The sequence below is a fragment of the Drosophila gunungcola genome (genome assembly GCF_025200985.1).
Source record: "Drosophila gunungcola strain Sukarami chromosome 3L unlocalized genomic scaffold, Dgunungcola_SK_2 000002F, whole genome shotgun sequence".
Classification (NCBI taxonomy): domain Eukaryota; kingdom Metazoa; phylum Arthropoda; class Insecta; order Diptera; family Drosophilidae; genus Drosophila; species Drosophila gunungcola.
In genome coordinates this window covers 4,935,236-4,952,732 of record NW_026453178.1, presented here as the reverse complement: position 1 = coordinate 4,952,732, position 17,497 = coordinate 4,935,236, and the positions used below count along the sequence as shown (strand labels likewise).

Below are 17,497 nucleotides of genomic sequence, written 5' to 3'. Positions count from 1 at the left end.
TGAACACTTCGCATTATATTTTCATGCGATGCTGCTAAAAGCGGTTGTGTTCACGATAGTCTGATGACACAACAAAGCAAAGGAGTCCCCCTAATATGTTATCGATATTTGTCTGTGCCAAAAGTTATCGACAACACTCCGACGTCCAAATAAAATAACATCTAGAAAGCGCGGAATTTTGTTTGAAACAAAATTCTTTATTTAAACTAAATCAAAGATTGAAATCCATGTTTCATCATGAAGGGACATCGTGCCTTGAGTTCCAAGCAACTGACGGGACGAATAAAGTCCGTTTACTGCAAAGATTTCGTGTAAGTCCATGTCCATGTGAGGCGTAGTTCGGCAATTCCTTGAGCCATGTACATATATATTTCCAATTGCAATTGCAGCTCCTACAGTGAGATAACATTTCATCCGAAGTACTATCTGAATGTATTGACCGGGCCGAATGGCAGTGGCAAGTCCACCATTGTCTCGGCCATTATTCTTGGCCTGGGCGGTGAGCCGCATCTGCTGGACCGATCCGCCAGCGTTGCCGACTACATACAGAGCAACAAGACCACGGCGACCATAGTTGTCGCGGTTTACGGGCGGGAAGCCAACACCACGGAGACCTTCCGGCGCATCATCAACGCGAACGGAACATCCGCCTTCGCCGTGAACAACAAGGAGACCTCCAGGAAGAACTTCCTGGCTGCCGTATCCTCCTACAATATACAAGTCAGTAATCTGTGTCAGTTCCTCCCGCAGGATCGCGTACAGGTAAGAAAGATACTATCCTCTCATATCGACTTACAAATTGCTAACTTCTTTTAAACAATTTCAGGACTTCTCCAAGATGAATCCCCAAGAGCTCCTCCTCAATACAATGTCCTCCGTGTGCGACGATGAGCTAACCAAGAGTTTCAATAATTTAAAGCATATGCGGGCACAACAAGCGAATACCAATGCTAATCGAGATAAGGATAAGAATGATCTTGCTAAAAAACAAAAACGATTAGAACAGTAAGTAATATTTGGTGTATTTTTAATTAGCTTCTATCGAGATGTCTTTTAAACTCTTGAATACTTTTTTTAACACTTTTTTTTAATCACTTATATATTTATTATTATTTATAAGATAATGGGAAACCATACAAAACGTAAACTCATAATATGTTTAAATTCATCTTAATTACATAGCTTACAAATGACGGTGTCACAATACAAAGAACGCGAGGAAGTTAAGCAAAAACTGCAAGTGCTTAGTGCAAAAAAATTGTGGATTGAGACACAGGCTGGAGAAGAAAAAGCCGCCCAACTAAAATCCAAAGTTAAAAAGGCCAAAACTCAAAGCGAAAAATTGAAGGAGCAACACAACAAACTTGTTCAGGCTCAAGAACAAATACAGAGAAGAAAGGTGTCTTACAGAGAAGCCTGTTTGGAAAAGGTAATGGATCACTACCTATATTCGTATACATATTTAAGTTTACTTAATAACACAAATATTTGATTGTATGTTAACGCAGACGCGTTCTTTAGATAAAGGTGTGGCAGAAAGAAATGCTATAGAAGGTCAGCTGGATTCTCTAAAGCAAGGAATTCACGAAAATAAATATCAATTGGAGGTTTGTTTGTCTTTGCTCAATATCTAAAAACTACAATTCATTCTTAATTTATTTTGTTGAACAGCAAAATATTCAAAAATCACTTAGAAACGCCAATGAAGCGGAGAAAGTGAAACAATTGGTTACCAGCAAAACGGAAGAGTTAGAGGATTTCAATAGAAATAGGCCTCAGATTGTCGCAGAACTGGAAAAGGTTAAACAAGCATGTGCCTCGGCAAAAGAAAAAGCCATGGAACAGTATAACAGACGAAAACAACTTGAACAACAACTTAATGAAGAAAAGATTCCAGAAATTACAGCCTATAAGCATAAAATAGATCGACTGCAAAACGTGAAAATGCAAAAAATTGAAGTAAGTTTTAAAATAACAAGTAAGTCCAAAACTATATATTATTTTGGATGTTTTTCAGGAAATTGGGCAGAGAAATCCGAATTTGGTTAAAGCTATGAATTGGTTGGCGCAGAACAAGCAGCGCTTTAAGTTAAACATTTACGACCCAATGTTACTTGAAGTAAGTTTTAAAAACTAAGCTAACGCTTAAAAACCATATTAAAAATTATTTTTCATCTTTAGCTTAATGTGGAAAATTATGAAGACGCCAAATATCTAGAAAACGTTGTATCGCAGCGTGATTTATACGCGTTTGCGTGTGAGGATAAGGAGGATATGTCGGATTTGATCAACGAGTTGTGTGTGAAGCAAAAATTGGGAGTCAACATTATATATTGCGAACCAGCTGAAAGGGTCATGTACAGTCCAAGTATTTCGAGAAATGATCTACGGTATGCTTTTAGTCAAATTAAATCTTATTCTGATACGTTAAGTAACTGATAGTTGATTTACAGCCCCTTGGGTTTTCGTGCCTATCTTGTGGACCTTGTTACCGGACCAATACCAATAATAAATAAACTGTGTGCTTCCTACTCAATTCATAATATTCCAATTGGTACAGATGCTGTAGGGAATTATACTTCATCCATTCCAAAAAATATTCGAGTCTATTTTGGCGGTACGTATGGATCACAAAGCTTATATAATTAAAATTAATATTATCTTAATTATATACAAAATAATTTCAGGATCTGATCTGCCAAGTAAAACTTACGGAACTTGAATTAATGTGCGTTTCTCCTTTTCAGGAAACAAGAGGTTCGTCGTGACGGCATCTCGCTATCGTTCTGAAACCATTCTTACGGAGAGCACTATCCATGGAAAAAAGCAACTTATTACAGTGGATGCCCAACAATTAGAACAAATGAAAAAGCATTATACCGAAGCTGTGAAAGATAGCAACAAAATTAAAAACGCCATTACCATGACAGACAACGAGTTCGAGCGTTTGCAGACTGTTACAAGAGATGAACAAGATAAAAAGCGAAAACTTGACCAAAAACTAACTCATTTTAATAATCTTAAAAACGAAGTTGAAACACTCGGGAGAAAGTTGCAAATTCTGCAGAAAGACGATGGTAAGCGTACACAATCACACTTAATTATTGTCAACCATTAAGACGTGTATTTTCAGCACTGGGCGATCTTAAAAATAATTTCTGTAATAGTGTGCAAAACGACTTGAAGAAAATATTTGAAATCGAGGAAAAATTGTGCAATTGCTTGAAAACCGTAGAGCTACTCATGGTTGAAAAGAAATTGGCCCAGACAAAGGCATCCATTTATATGGTGCAACATGAAAGTCAAAGTGAAGCACTCAAGGAAAGCGAGCTTCTGAGCACTACAGCAGCCGTAAGCATTTCATTTATGATTTATTAAACTTATTTTCAAGTTTTTTTTTACTCCTAGAGAGACTTTGAACAATTAATGAACGTCCTGGAAGAGCAGATGAGCGATATCAACAAACGGAAGAGTGATATCCAACGACTGTGCAACGGCGAAATTCCAAACAGTTCCAAATTTCCCTTTAAAAAGGAATTTAAAGATTTGGAAAACATGAAATTGCCAGAGTTACTTGAAGCAATTCATGACCTACAGGCACGATTGGAGTGCATGAAAAGTGTCAACTCAGAGGTAACAAATTATTATGACACCTGCTAAAACTACATTTTCTAATCTTTTATTAATACTCAGGCAATTGACAGCTATCAACAATTGCAAAACGAAGTTAAACTGATGGAAGAAAGCATTCAACAGTCTGTTAACCAAGCAAAAACCATTGAATCTGAAATGTCTAATTTATACGACATATGGGAGCCGAAATTAAACACCTTGGTAGAAACAATTAGTACCAAGTTCAGCGAGTTTATGGCGTCAATTGAGTATGTTGGAGAAGTTGTCTTATCCAAAACAGATAAAGTGAGTAGTTAAGTCTCAGCTATTTCTGTTGACAATTTTTCTTAACGCACTTTAAATGGTTCCCTGTTTTAAGTTCGACTTTGATTCGTACGGCATTCAAATAATGGTCCAGTTTAGGAGGGGTGCCCACTTGCAGCCATTGGATAAGTTCATTCAATCCGGTGGCGAACGCGCTGTATCGATTGCAATTTACTCATTGTCATTGCAACATGTCACTCATGTGCCATTCAGGTAATGTTGATACAGAGTTACGACATGCAGATTGATTCAATACAGGGTCGTTGTTTTTAGGTGCGTTGATGAGATAAATCAGGGCATGGACGCTAAAAATGAGCGTCACATATTCGACTTACTCCTCAAAGAAGCTACTAAGCACGGCTCCGCTCAGTATTTGTTTGTAACACCTAAGGTATAAAAAGTCTTTTTTAATTTTATTGCTCAGTTAACATTATATATTTTTAGTTGCTTCGAGACCTGAATTACAACGAACACTTATGCGTTTCAATTGTGCACAACTCAAAATCAGTTTGTGAAGGCATGAAATTCCCAATGATTTGAAAAAATTGGGTTTTTTCAAAGACTTCTAATATGAATTTGTTGTCGTTTGATCAATTAATGTATTAATACCATGTTTAAATAAAAGATCTTTTGTTAATTTGAATACTAAATCACTCTGATACAATTACTTTAATAGCCAAATTCTCCTGTATGCCGATTGACCATACATGATGGGAATTATTTTAAAACTGTGCTGACTCGATCCAAACAAAGCCTGTTAGTATCTTTAAACATTTGAAAACAAGTAATTAGGCAATGATGCCTGACGATTTGTTTTCTTAGGTTTCGATTGATTTCAACTGGCCTCGATTTAAAACCTTACAAAAGCGCCTCTATCTTGTTTCACTTTTTATTTGACTTTAACACTTTAATAACAAAATGTCCAAAGCTCTGAAAGATTTTAATTCAAAAAATGTTTAATTTAAAATTATTAAATTTGCAACCTTAGTGATTGAGTATAGCTTAAAACATTGGTTAAAATATAACATAATTATTAACTTTGTATTGGAAATCTTCTTTAGTGGGTTAAATTTGTTAAAATAAATTGTGTCAACATATTTATGAACTCTCCATTACATAATTTGATGCATGCCAAACCCGATATTGCTGATCTCTGATCAGTAACTATAAAAGATCAGATCCACTTGAAATATTTGCCAGTTATTTAGCAGCTTTAAATAAAGTCGGTTTCTTGTTAGAAATACGTGTGCCCCCATTATGGTTGGGATTTTTTAGATCAGCAGTTATTGCTATTTCGCCATATTTATAAATCTTCTACTGGCCTACTAAGTCCCAACATAATGAGAGTAAAAACCACAGGTTACGATAATAAATGCACCTGGTGAACATTACAAAAATAAATATGTGAGCTTAAAAAAATTATATGTTGAATTTTAAATTGATCTCTTAATCTTATAAAAGTAAAGAGTGTGGTTTGAAAAAAAAATAAACCAAAAATTTGTAAATTATAAAAACTTGTTTGATAATTTGAAAAGTTTTAATTATTGGCTAAGAAAATAATTAATAACTAAATAAATTGAAAATGAAATTTGAATTTTTAAGGATTAGGTGGTTCGGCAAGCGAAATCGGAATACCCCAAACGTTGTGCTGTATTTTTAGTATATTTTGTAAGATCCCATTGGTATATTTACTCTATGCGGTCACACTAGGCACAACGTCCCTCATACGATTGACAAATTAAAGTTAAAATTGGCAATTTACTGAGGAAAAATGAATTTAAAGGCGGAAGTTTTGCTCTGTTTTGTGCTAGGCGCAGTGGCTGGCAGCTGGGTAAGTGCCTAAGCTCTGATAATAAACACATCACTTAATATGTTCTTTAGGGCTTCCTCGAGCATGACAGTTGGGTTACAGTGGAGCTCCAACATTCGTTGGTTGCCAACTCGGACATCTTTTCTTTCCGCGGAAATGTGACAATTCCCAGCCTGAACTCCGGATTGGCCAATGTGGATCAACCAACTTTAAGTAACTCCGATCTGGACTTGCTAAAGGTAATTAGGGTTTGGATGCCGGCGCACTTAAACAGCCGGTGTCAGACGGTCCGGTCTTTTTTCCCCACCCAGTCTCAAATAATAACTAACCGTAGATTAAGATAACCTGCTTCTTTAAGTATAGGCACAATATTTGCCATATGATTTTGCACAGATATTAACTAGGTCTTAAAGTTAGTGCCTTCCCTTCTAACCGTACTAAACAATGCGACTGCCCTAACTGATAACTAATTTATTTAGACATTTAAATTCTTACCGAAAACATATTATAAAAAAGTGTTAATTACATTTTTAGCGAACGTATTGTTTTCTAAAATGTGGGTCTTGTCTTGTTGCTATATTTATCATCAATTTCAAAACTTAAATGCCACATGCTATTATACCTACCTAACAAACATTAATTTATTTTTGAAATTTATTTATTTTTGAAGAAACTGGCGCTAAACAATGAGTTTTACCGCTTAAGGGCTACGGTGGTCTACTCAAACGGCGCCAAGTCGCAGTTCATCACCTCCAACAAGGCCTGTCGTCTGCTGCAAGCGCAACTAAATGACGTGCTGTGGGTGTCGCTTGATCCCTCCGGATACGTTACCGGCATTACCGTCGCTCAGGACACGGTTCCCGCCGCCGTTGAGTGCACCCAGGAGGATGTTGATAAGCTGGTTGAGTCCCAATTCAGCACCGACGTCCTGATTCGCCACGCTGAACTGGCTCCCGTGCCGGATACCGCTGGCTTCATTCAGAAGGTGGAGCGCGAGCGAGAGGCAAGGGAGCGCGGCGAAGTTCGCGATAACCGTGGTTTCTTTGCCAAATACGTAAGTTCAAGTCAACCCTCAAAAAAATGGATATGTTAACTTCTTATTAATTTATTTTTCAGTGGATGTACATCGTTCCGGTGGTCCTGTTGGTGTTCATTTCGGGAGCCACCAACCAAGACGGTGCCAAATAAGTTAACCTGTATTAATTTGGTGCACACTTTTGTTTTTTAGCATTTCTTAATCACAATTCCTAGGAAATTCTGGATTTACTAAGTCAAGTCATAGCAATTAAAAACGTATGTAAATTAAATAAATTGATTAAACCTATTGAAACAAAAAACCAATTTTAATTAATATGACTTCGGGTAGAAATGTTTCAGGGCTTTGCCATTTTAATAAACTTCATCAAATTAGTTAACAATACCTTTTTATCGGTCCTGGTATTTTCCCTTGAAAAAAAAAGAATGGTATGGAATATTCAGAAAATAATGTTCAAAGTTTTAAGCAAAATATACGTGTTTTTGGGGCAATGGCCATTATCTATTCAAATGAAATATGCAAATAATATTTACTTAGCAGCAATTAAAAATAGCAAATGATGTCCATTTAGACGTATTAATCTAACTGAAAGTGTAAACCGCAATTAAATGCTTTTTATACCGCAAGTGACGGGGCATCCGTTGAGAATCGTGAATTACACGGTCGCTTAACCACGGACCACCCCGAAATTGACTTGAGTGCGATGCGTGCCGAGTGGTTGCAATACAAATTTGTAATTACAATTCCTGGCGCCTTCGCTGGCAAGGGCTGCTAGTGGAACCCCCCAACATTTGCTAAAAAAACAATTTTCACGATGTTGGCCATCCAGTGCGGTGAGGGTTACGTGACAATTTGCCGATACCCAAATTTCTCCATCATCCAGAAACGCCTCCGTTGCCATAAAAAACCGAATCGCCCGCGGGCCTGCTTTTTTCTACCCACAAGGCGAGCCGACATGTGGTAACCCATAATTTACGCCTAGGGATGTTATGATTTTGATTATATCAAAGACTTTGAGAATAGTTTTATTGTTATTTACCATAATGAGACACAAGTTCACACTTTCGGCAATCAAAACGATCCGGTATTGGTCATTTTAAAAGAGCTAGCTCCAATTCTTTCGAGGTTTTAGGTTCCGTCCATTAGAAAACCTGTCTTTTCTAGAAATATATATACGCCATGCAGAGCAGGTGTAATTGAATTGTTGATGACATCCACTTTCGCCCTAGAAAAACCAATGGTCCTTTTTCAAGATAAAAAAAATATTTTGAGAGAAAACATTTTTATGTTGTCATTTAGAGTTTTAAAAATTCAATAATAAATTATGATTTACAAACCTAATTTGTATCTTTATGACTTCATTGAAAAATAACTTTCGCTTTTTTTTATTTTTTAAAATGCAAATTTGAATCCGATAGCATAAAGTTAAAAGGTTCCTCACACTTAAAGGGTCGTCATCAAGATAATCCCAAATATTGTGACAGTAATATTGACATCGACTGAATTGTAAATTGTATTCTTTTTTTGTGCATCTTAATCCGTCACCCCTTTTCGTTTAAATTTAAATTACCTATTTGCCAAACAAGGCGCACTGAAGGATAACAAAACACTTTTAAATTCGAGCCCACAAATTGTCAGATCAAAAAGCAGAATCGGGAAAGAGCCATCTGTCAAAATTCTCGTCATCAAGCAATGCAATCTGTCAGTCTTCACGTTCACGTTCACATTTCTCTTGCTTGGGCAACATTAACAATGTTGAAATAAAAAATCGTCCACATGGGCGATACACATAATTATATACGTCCTAATAAGTGCTATGTGCATATCCCGGTGCACTTGTCAAGTGTTGGCATACCAACTCGACCAAGTTGTTCATTAAAATATACGTTTTTCGATGTTTAAATTAGCCACCCCCACGGCGCAGAGAGGGTTGCGGATTGGCCTGCCACTTACAATTACTTAAATTGTTCATGCTAATGTGTTGTTACCTTTGGCCCACATTTAAACGCAAAACGACCACACCAAACAAGGGTGTTGTCACTCGGAGCGGTTAATAGCTCTATTACACCCGCAATTAGTTCCAACAGATACGTACTATGCACACTATGTATGAATTATTCAGATAGTTTGGGGTGTGTTGACGATTTTAAAGGATTTGAAGCTTCGAAATGTTTCAAATGTTGTCTGGTGCTTATATCCATTTAAAGCCTCTTTTTATGTCCATATTACTTAAAGTATTAGAGGCAGTACATAAAAATAACTAAACCTTCTCCGGATTAGAAAATTTCGCTCATTTTTTACCCTTTAATGTTCCAGACATATATTAGATTTTGAAATTAACTAGTTTGGATTTCATTGTAGGCAAGCTCTTAATTTCTTGAAATAAAAATTAATTTGCAGAGTAAAGAAATAAATAAATTAAATTACAAAAAGAATGTTGATTACACTTCCTATTAAAAAATAAAACTACTTGGCTTTCCAATTGTTATACTTTTTTTAAGGCCCAAAAAAGGCCTAATATAAAGTAAACACAATCTGAAAGGACCTTAGATAGGGTATCTATGAGATCGGAAACGCATCTTACATAAGAATACCCGAACATGGGCAATATTTCCTGTAATCCAGGACATTTGGGTCTGAGAAAAAACTCCTTTCTTTGAGTGAGATAAAATACCAATAAGGACCTAAAGAATGCATTTCGTTTTTCGGTAAGACAAACAAATGCTAATACGGCAGCGAACAAACAGTACTTGAGCAAACATGTACCCACGCAGATGCACTCATGGGCATTAAATTTGTAACAAGTTAGCAGCTGGCGCCAATTCACAAGCGTCGTGTCGAGTGATTAAACAATCGCATTGATACTCAGTCCATCCATGCCGATTCCAATTCACACAATCCCAATTGAATTTCGGATTGACAGGTTCATAAACGGCATTGTTCGCGCTGTTTGTATTTGAATTTCATGCCCGAATACAATTGCTCTTTTCCTGCCCACACATCCAGGAGCTCACAAAAGGCGGAAAAAAGAGGCTTATGCGTCGGGCAAATACGGTCCGGTTTGCTTTGGTCATGGGAAAGCCAATTGCGTACTTATTCCGGTCGCTCCGTAGGGTGTGCGGTTCATTATCATCGCGATAATCCCATTAGAAAACGTTGCGGCAAGTGCTAGTTTGATATTCAATCGAATCCTTCGGGGACGGCTAATAAATACATATGTAGTTTGCACATGACAAAATATCCTGGCATAATAATGCAGGCAGTTTTTGATTAGCATTTGTGCCAGCATCTCACTGAAGTGTATAATCCTAATCTATTTTGGCCGGGAAATTATGGCAATAAATGAATGGCCGCAGTTAAAGAATTCGTTTAAGAACATATACATCAATTCGCTTTGCAGAACATCTAAATCTAAGTCGATCTCTTGAAACCTCCACAGCAAATCACTTTTTTATTTCTAAAACCAAAAATATTCTCGATTTTCAGATTGCGGAATACATTTTCCGGGATGAATTGAATTTCAAATGAGATGGATGGGCAGGCAATGAAAATACGGTTTCAATTCACAATAAAGTAAAAGTTCAAAGGATTTCCCTTGGGCAAAAAAGCGTAAGGTTTATATTTATGATTATATTCTTAATGCCTTTAAAATAAATAAAGTCCATCATCAGATTATAAGCTACCTAAGTGAAGGCGATTAAAATAAATTAACTTAAAGTGCCTTAAATTGGCAGATGTTTCTGGGTTTACCAAGCATCGTGAGCACAATCCATTGAACTGCTGTAATATAAATACCGAGCGGCCACAACTTTGGCGTGCTTTAAATATGAATATGAAAATGCCAAAATATGAAAATTCCTCAAATGTGCGCACATAAATCTGTAAAATGTTCAATGCCCAAACAATATTCCAAATCACTTTAACTGCTGGTAATCGGCGCATAATCTTCGAAAATTTGCATGCACTCCCCACGAATGAAGGTATTCGAGATCCTTATCGTGCACATTATTCACGTCACGTCTGAGGTATTCGAAGTATAGTAAAAACTGCCCATCAATTTCCTTCCCCTGGCCGCAGCCCCGCCCCCTTTTTCACCGCCTACCCCTGGTCGTAATCGAAAGAATATTAGAATACTCGGGGTCCTGCTACTAAATTACCTCGACGATTTGGCCAGCGATGACGGCTTGTTGTGGGTGTTGTGTCCCGATTGTCCTGGTCCCTCCAGTCGTTGGGGCAATTATGGTCGCTTGGGAGCACCAATATGTCGCACTAGGGACCTGCTCAAAGGCTCGTCCCGTGTTCCCCGTTCCCCCATACTCTCCATACTCCCCATTCCATAACCCTGGCCCATTTGAGGCGGCTGCAAACTCCGGTCTCTGGTCTCTGGTCTCTCCAGGTCGTACATGATCGCCCCGGGGCAGAATGGGGCTGGTGCTGTAGATGAAGCTGAAGCTGGAACTGAAGCTGGAGCTGAAGTACAGGAGATGGGCCGCGGCACAGGCGTTGCGTCTGGCACGGGCTAGTGGCCATAATTCTCGGTACACGACTCCACAAAAGGGCTGCTGCAGCGGCATCACCGCCGGCAGATCGGATCGGCAAAAAAACGTTAGGAATCTCTGACGCATACCAAGAATGTTGCACTCTAATGTTGGCCGCATAGCTCGACTTCTTGATTCTGTAATTTTACAGCAAAATATTGAGCATTTCGGTTGTTAGGGTCACCTTCTAAAAAGCTGTAATTTTAAATACAATTTTGAGACTGTCTATAGGTCCCTCTCTGTATATACTTAAAGTGTCAATTCTATAGGTTCCTCTATAACATTTTTCTCAAAAATATAAACTAAAGTTAGTTCGGTAATTTTAGTAAATAAATAATAGTAATTTAAGTTCAAATTTAAGTTTTAGTTTACAGAATGAGTACTTTTCAATTTTTAACATTAAAAACTTTACTTGTAATTTAAAAACAAAATTTTCAATTAGAGAAAAACTAGTAAACATTAAAATAATGTTGTAATTTAACTGGACATATTGCATTGGTCAAATGGAATCTTTAATATTGTAAATTTCTGCAAACGGCATTCGAACGATAATGAGCTGATCATCGGCTGTTGTGATATGATAAGTACGACTTCTATCGGAGGCGGCAGACTGATTCTTGGCGAGCAGCGCCCATAACGACACAGGTCGTCAAAAGCTGGTGCGGAAAGTGGAGGAGGGACGTGGACGCACGCGGCACTGCGAGATCGGAGGCGATGCCGGCTCTAAAGCTTGAGCACTGGAGCGATTGCAGATTTTGTTACGAAGGTTAATATAAAGCGGAGAACAAGGAGAGCAACCCGTGTCAAAACTGAAAGAACAAAAGACAATCATCGCTCGAAAGGCGATTTTTGCACACCCTAACATTACATGATAGATCACAAAACTGAACTCACGGAAAGTATAGTATTAAAACCATTAAAAATGAAGCTATTACAGTTACCTTTATAAAACAATGCCAAGACAAATCTTATAAAACTATTATTTTAGAGGACTTGCATTGTATAACTTTTTGAAGGTAAGGTAAACTATTTTAAATTGATTTGTTTAATAAGACCAATTTATCAAGTAAACAACTTTCGAGTTTAAAAAAAAATTACAAAGTCTTTTAAATAATAAAGTTTAGTTTAGTTTATTGATCTTATATATCCGCAGTTTTCAAACATCTTGACTTTGGTAGTTCAAATTTTATGAAGCTAATCGGTTTAATAACGTTTAATTTTTTTTTAAATGTTTTGGTTACTATTTTTATTTTAGTAAATGAATGTGTTGTGGTGTCACAAAAAGTGACGAACGCAATTAGTGTAAATATTTCCCCCACAAATACGATGCATATTTATGAGAGCATAGGGCTTACCGAATACCCCACCGATTGCCGGTAACATGAACTCAGCGCAAAAGTTATGAGCACAAAATGCAAAGTCAAGCAAGCAAAATCCTATAATTAAACAATTATAGCAACTCCCACTTTTGCTCGTGGTCATTCGCTGGCCCTGGACCCTTGCGCTATGTGCGCTACTCCTCCCCTTTGCGATCAGGACGGATTTCGCCCAGTGTAGCACGACGCAGGTAGTGGTGGAGGAGGAGTTGCACAAGTTGGAGGAGTTCGAGGAGTTGGGGGAGTTGGAGGAGTTGGCGGAGTCGGAGGGCAGGAGAGCAGGAGACAGAGCGGTAGCACAAGTACTTCCTTCTGTGCGAGGAATGCTAGCGATTCTTGATTCTCGATTCTCGGATCTCGACTCTCAACTCTCGACTGCGCCCCAAGCTCCACCTCCGTCTGGAAGCCGTCGGAGGCCCAAACCCAAGCTCCAAAAGCCAGGTTCAAATGCATTTCGATCTCCGGCATTGACACTTGCGGTTGTTAGTTGGAAGTCGGGCGGCGGTGCTATAATTATAATACCCGCAAGTAAAAATCAGAGTCACTAGACTGATAAAGACTGCTAGCATAAGCGAGTAAGAACACTGTAGTCTAATGGCTATCGCTTAAAACCATTTTTAAAACATTTTCCTACGAGCGGTTAAAGTTCCTTTCAATCTTTTCTTTTTAGCCGAAATATTATTCCAAACCTTAACATTTGAAAATCTAGTAAAATAAAAAGACTTTTAATAGTTTTTGTAGATATTTACTGATTTTTTCTTTATGTCCGTCGGGCACTTAAAACCTTATTAATTTAAACAGCTCGAAACTTTTTTCCCAATTTTTTTTAATTTTAACATTGAGAGCCAATATTATTATCTTAATGGTAAGCTAATAATAAGTTTTAAACTGCAAAATTCTATAGATTTTTTCAGAAAATGCGAAAACGAACCCCTCTTTTTAATTCAACCTTTGTAAATATTTCTCACACGAATAAAATTAAGATTTTATATTCTAAAAACGAGGCTTAGTTTAGACACATGCTATTTGTGTAAAAAACAATATAAGGGTGCTAAGTGTTTTCAAAATATAAAATGTGATGTAAAGTTTGGACAAATTTATCTTTATCTATTGTTTTTTTTTTAATTTTAATTAAATTAAAAATCTAAATCAGTTAATAATAATTTACAAGCCTTTAAAGACATTCTTAATTTAAGTCAAGTACGTCTACGAGTCCAATAAGTCTCACTTAAGCAATTAGGAAAGATTCTTTCTTCTTCAGAAAATGCAACCTGCAAGCTTAAGTTTTTGACTCTTTGACTCCAGCCTTTAATGATATGTAGATGACGGCAAATAAAGATGGGCCTAAACCATGTATTTAGCCTCATGTGCGAGCATAAGACAAAAAGAAACTCGACGTGCACGATAAATTATTTGAGACGAGTCGATCTCACCCCCGAATTTGGATCGCAGAGTTCGTCTCAGGGTTTTGGAATCTGGGGAACGGGAACTCTGAATCTGGGGACCTCGACCTGCTCCTGCGTGGCCTCACTCGTTTGTCTTGCCGGCTGCGACTGCCAGCATAAGAGGAAACCTCGGACAGTGCCAGTTTTTGGTGCACGGTTCCAGTGCCAGACAAAGTTAAAGTCGCAGTGCCAGCCTCGATAATTAACACACAAGCGCGGGGCGTGATGAGCAACGGACCACAGAACCAAACAAATTATTAAAAATGAATTAGTGGAAATATAAATATATGATTTCGAAATCCCATGGACCGCTGGACGCACGTGCTCCTAGGCATCCACGTTGGGCCCTGATGACGCCCCCGGACACATTGCCTGGAGCTGGCTCAAAACTCCAGCTTCACTGCAATTGCATTTGAATGTGGTCTTTCGAGGCTTCGGTTTTTGTTTTTTGTTTTTCATAAAATATATATAAAAGCCATTAAATACTAATCTATTCTCGATTGCTCTTCTTCGGCCGGGCAACTAATGATGCGCGGCCAACATTTAGGCCACCAAGTCCAAGTCCCATTGCCAGTGCAAGGAGGCAGTGCCTCCTCTCGCTTAAGTATGATTAATTAATAATGCAGGTAAGCATGTACCTCACATGCACCTCTCCGTTTGGGCGACGGTGGCTAACCGTATTATTATGCACATTAACCAAACATGTCATTATTTTATTATTATTGTTATTTCGATTTTCATACTCATTTAAATGTTCATTAATAAAATAGAACGGCAAAGATTTTACAATTCGATTTCGAATTGTCTTACAAATTATAGGCAACGCAGGCAAATTGGTCTTTTTATTTCGATAAACCTCTTTGTTACATTATTAATATTATTTTAAAGTAGACGAAACTTATATTTGTGATTTTCCATTGTTAACTAGATTTAAATTCACATTTCTATATTCGAATAAATTTTCCCGAGTCAAGTTTGAAACCATACATATTCAAACATTCCAAATGCAAAAGGCATATGTGTAAACAAAACATTTCACAATGCATAGTTGAAATCTTGAATTATTTATAGAGACAGTTATTTCTTTAACTGCAAACATATAATATGCATGTGCGTAAGTATCTAAATTGGATACAGATATAAAGCAAATAATGGATTTGTAAGTATAATTTGTTGACTGTCTATTTTTTTTAACAGAGAAATTCATAAGTTTAATTGCAACTAATTAAATTTTGATCGAATATTATATAAATACAAACAAGCAGTTGGATTTATAAAAATGATTTCTTTAAATTATCTACACAATCTTTGCGAAAGTCAGAGATTTAAAGGTTACCTTTGATAATATTATAATCTCTTTTATAATGACATTAAGTACTGGAAATTCTATTCAAATAAATTTTTCTCTTTTAATATACATTAAAAAGTGTCATTGAAATACCTATTTTTATAATAATTATTTTAGTACCTCAACAAAATTTTTAATTTGGTTTATCCAATAAATTCTAATTTTTAATTATTAAGTTCTTTAAATAAAGGTGTTGATTTCGTTGGTGCTATTATTTTAAATGCAACTGTAGCTGACAGCAAAAACCTCGTGGCTAATTATTTTAGTTCAAAAACACTGAAATCAAAGACAACAAAAAGTAGTTTGTTTTATTACAAAATCAATAACCAAACTATGAATGGTTTTGGTGAATAATTAAAAAGGTTTAGGAACAGCAAAGGGTGTTAGCGAGAGTTTGTTTCTTGCGATGCTTTTTCGGCGTCATTCTGTTTTGAAAATAATAAAGAAGAACGGAGTTATCAAATAACTAATAGAGAATTACACGGCCAAGCTGCAGTAGTATACCTATATTACCCATATAGGTATACCTTTTCGCACACCACAACAAACACCTGGCAAATGTATCTGAGAAGAGCGAAAGAGAGTTTGCTGGCAGGCTAAGAGAACGAAGAGAGCTGCGGCAGTGAGCGAGATGGCGCGAGGGCAGAGCAGGACGGAGCGCGAGATAAATACAGGCGGGGGTGAGTGTGGGATGGTGGTGGGTGGGGTGAGTCAAAGATACATACCGCCTCGAACGCGCTGCCTGGAAACTCTGCCAGCATCCCCAAAAGCGATATGTATGTATGTGCATCCACGGCCGGAGCAGAATATGTATTGGGGCTGTTGCCGGTGACACGGGGGATTGTAACTCCCCCTTTTCGGGCTTATTCCAAGCAGTGACTCTACACTCTGCAAAATAAGACATTTATTTACCGCCCATTGTTACCATTTCATTTCGTTTGAATGCCCCAAACAAACTTTTAAGTTACAAATTTTGTTTTTGAAAATAGGATATCTATGGTCATTCTTTTATACACACTGTATTTCACAAGCAAACAAAGGAAAAATACAAATCGCCTAAATGAATTTAAATATTGAAGACATATATTTTAAATTTTAATAAATTTTTTTTTGTAAATCTCTGAGCCAATCGCAATACGAAATCAGAAGCTTTAAAAATTGATCTTCTCTTAATAATGAAATATATTTACAGAGCTTGTGGTAACCTACAATTTTAAGGCTTATTTTATCGTGTTCAGGAAAAACTTTAAAGTGAATTTATTCACTTTAAAACCTACTTTTAGCTGACAATAAAGACTCCATGAATATATGAAACAAAAGCACTTTTTAAAACTTAACTTCTGAACAAGAAATAGTAGTCTCCGTTGGCATAAGAGTACTTCTAGAAAAAAAATTGTAATAATTGTTAACTATAATCATAATCATGTAAATTAGTATTTACTGTTGCTTTATAATGCTGATCAAGCGTCCCTTAAAAACCATAATTCAACAATAAGAATATATATATAATGATTTTACTTTTTTTTACGGCTTACAAATAAGAAGAAACATTAAATTCTATTGATAGAATTTATTTTATTAAGATTTAAGCGGTGAAACCCTAAATTTGACGATAACGTTCCAGGCTTGAAAAAATATCTGGCACATACTTTCGGGAAAATGCTTTTGAAAATGAATCCTTTGGTCCTTTTTCCGAGTGTAGTACATAGGCAGACATACATATACATATAAAATGCCCCCGGCCATGGGCAATGAAGTTCGGGGGGTGGGTGAGACAAATATTAAATCAAGCAGTGTATTATATACACAGCTCCCATGCGGCACATAAATATTTATGTATCTGCATACCAGCCATTCGAGTGTAGACACATCAGGGTGTACGGGGCTATGTGTAATTATGCACTTATCACTCTACATGAGCCGTGTCCGTTGCCGACTTTGCAAAGTTCCATTTCCTCGGGAGTTATTGCCATGGTCCGCATATAGAAGAAGTCCGTCCGAATCCGAA

General features: G+C 37.0%; 2 protein-coding genes and 1 long non-coding RNA gene across 3 annotated transcripts; 2 read left to right on the top strand and 1 right to left on the bottom strand.

The window, feature by feature from the left end:
- The first annotated feature begins 69 nt into the window (after positions 1–69).
- On the top strand, positions 70–4,586 carry LOC128257189 (structural maintenance of chromosomes protein 5). The gene is made up of 16 exons (XM_052988067.1): positions 70–311; positions 390–762; positions 827–1,005; positions 1,183–1,429; positions 1,509–1,607; positions 1,672–1,959; positions 2,018–2,119; positions 2,182–2,390; positions 2,454–2,617; positions 2,748–3,077; positions 3,134–3,351; positions 3,409–3,633; positions 3,694–3,918; positions 3,992–4,149; positions 4,210–4,327; positions 4,381–4,586. Exons 1-16 carry the CDS (start codon positions 238–240, stop codon positions 4,474–4,476), a joined length of 3,105 nt encoding a protein of 1,034 aa, XP_052844027.1. The 5' UTR covers positions 70–237; the 3' UTR covers positions 4,477–4,586.
- Positions 572–4,801, bottom strand: LOC128257194 (uncharacterized). Its single transcript, XR_008267843.1, has 3 exons — positions 4,605–4,801; positions 797–980; positions 572–707 (listed from the first exon to the last, which is right to left on the bottom strand). It is a non-coding gene; the product is annotated as an uncharacterized LOC128257194 (long non-coding RNA).
- Positions 4,802–5,181: 380 nt separating this feature from the next.
- LOC128257193 (ER membrane protein complex subunit 10) lies at positions 5,182–7,083 on the top strand. Its single transcript, XM_052988074.1, has 5 exons — positions 5,182–5,340; positions 5,539–5,767; positions 5,818–5,985; positions 6,417–6,800; positions 6,863–7,083. The coding sequence occupies exons 2-5, from the start codon at positions 5,708–5,710 to the stop codon at positions 6,932–6,934; spliced, it is 684 nt and encodes a 227-aa protein (XP_052844034.1). The 5' UTR covers positions 5,182–5,340; positions 5,539–5,707; the 3' UTR covers positions 6,935–7,083.
- The last annotated feature ends 10,414 nt before the right edge of the window (positions 7,084–17,497 follow it).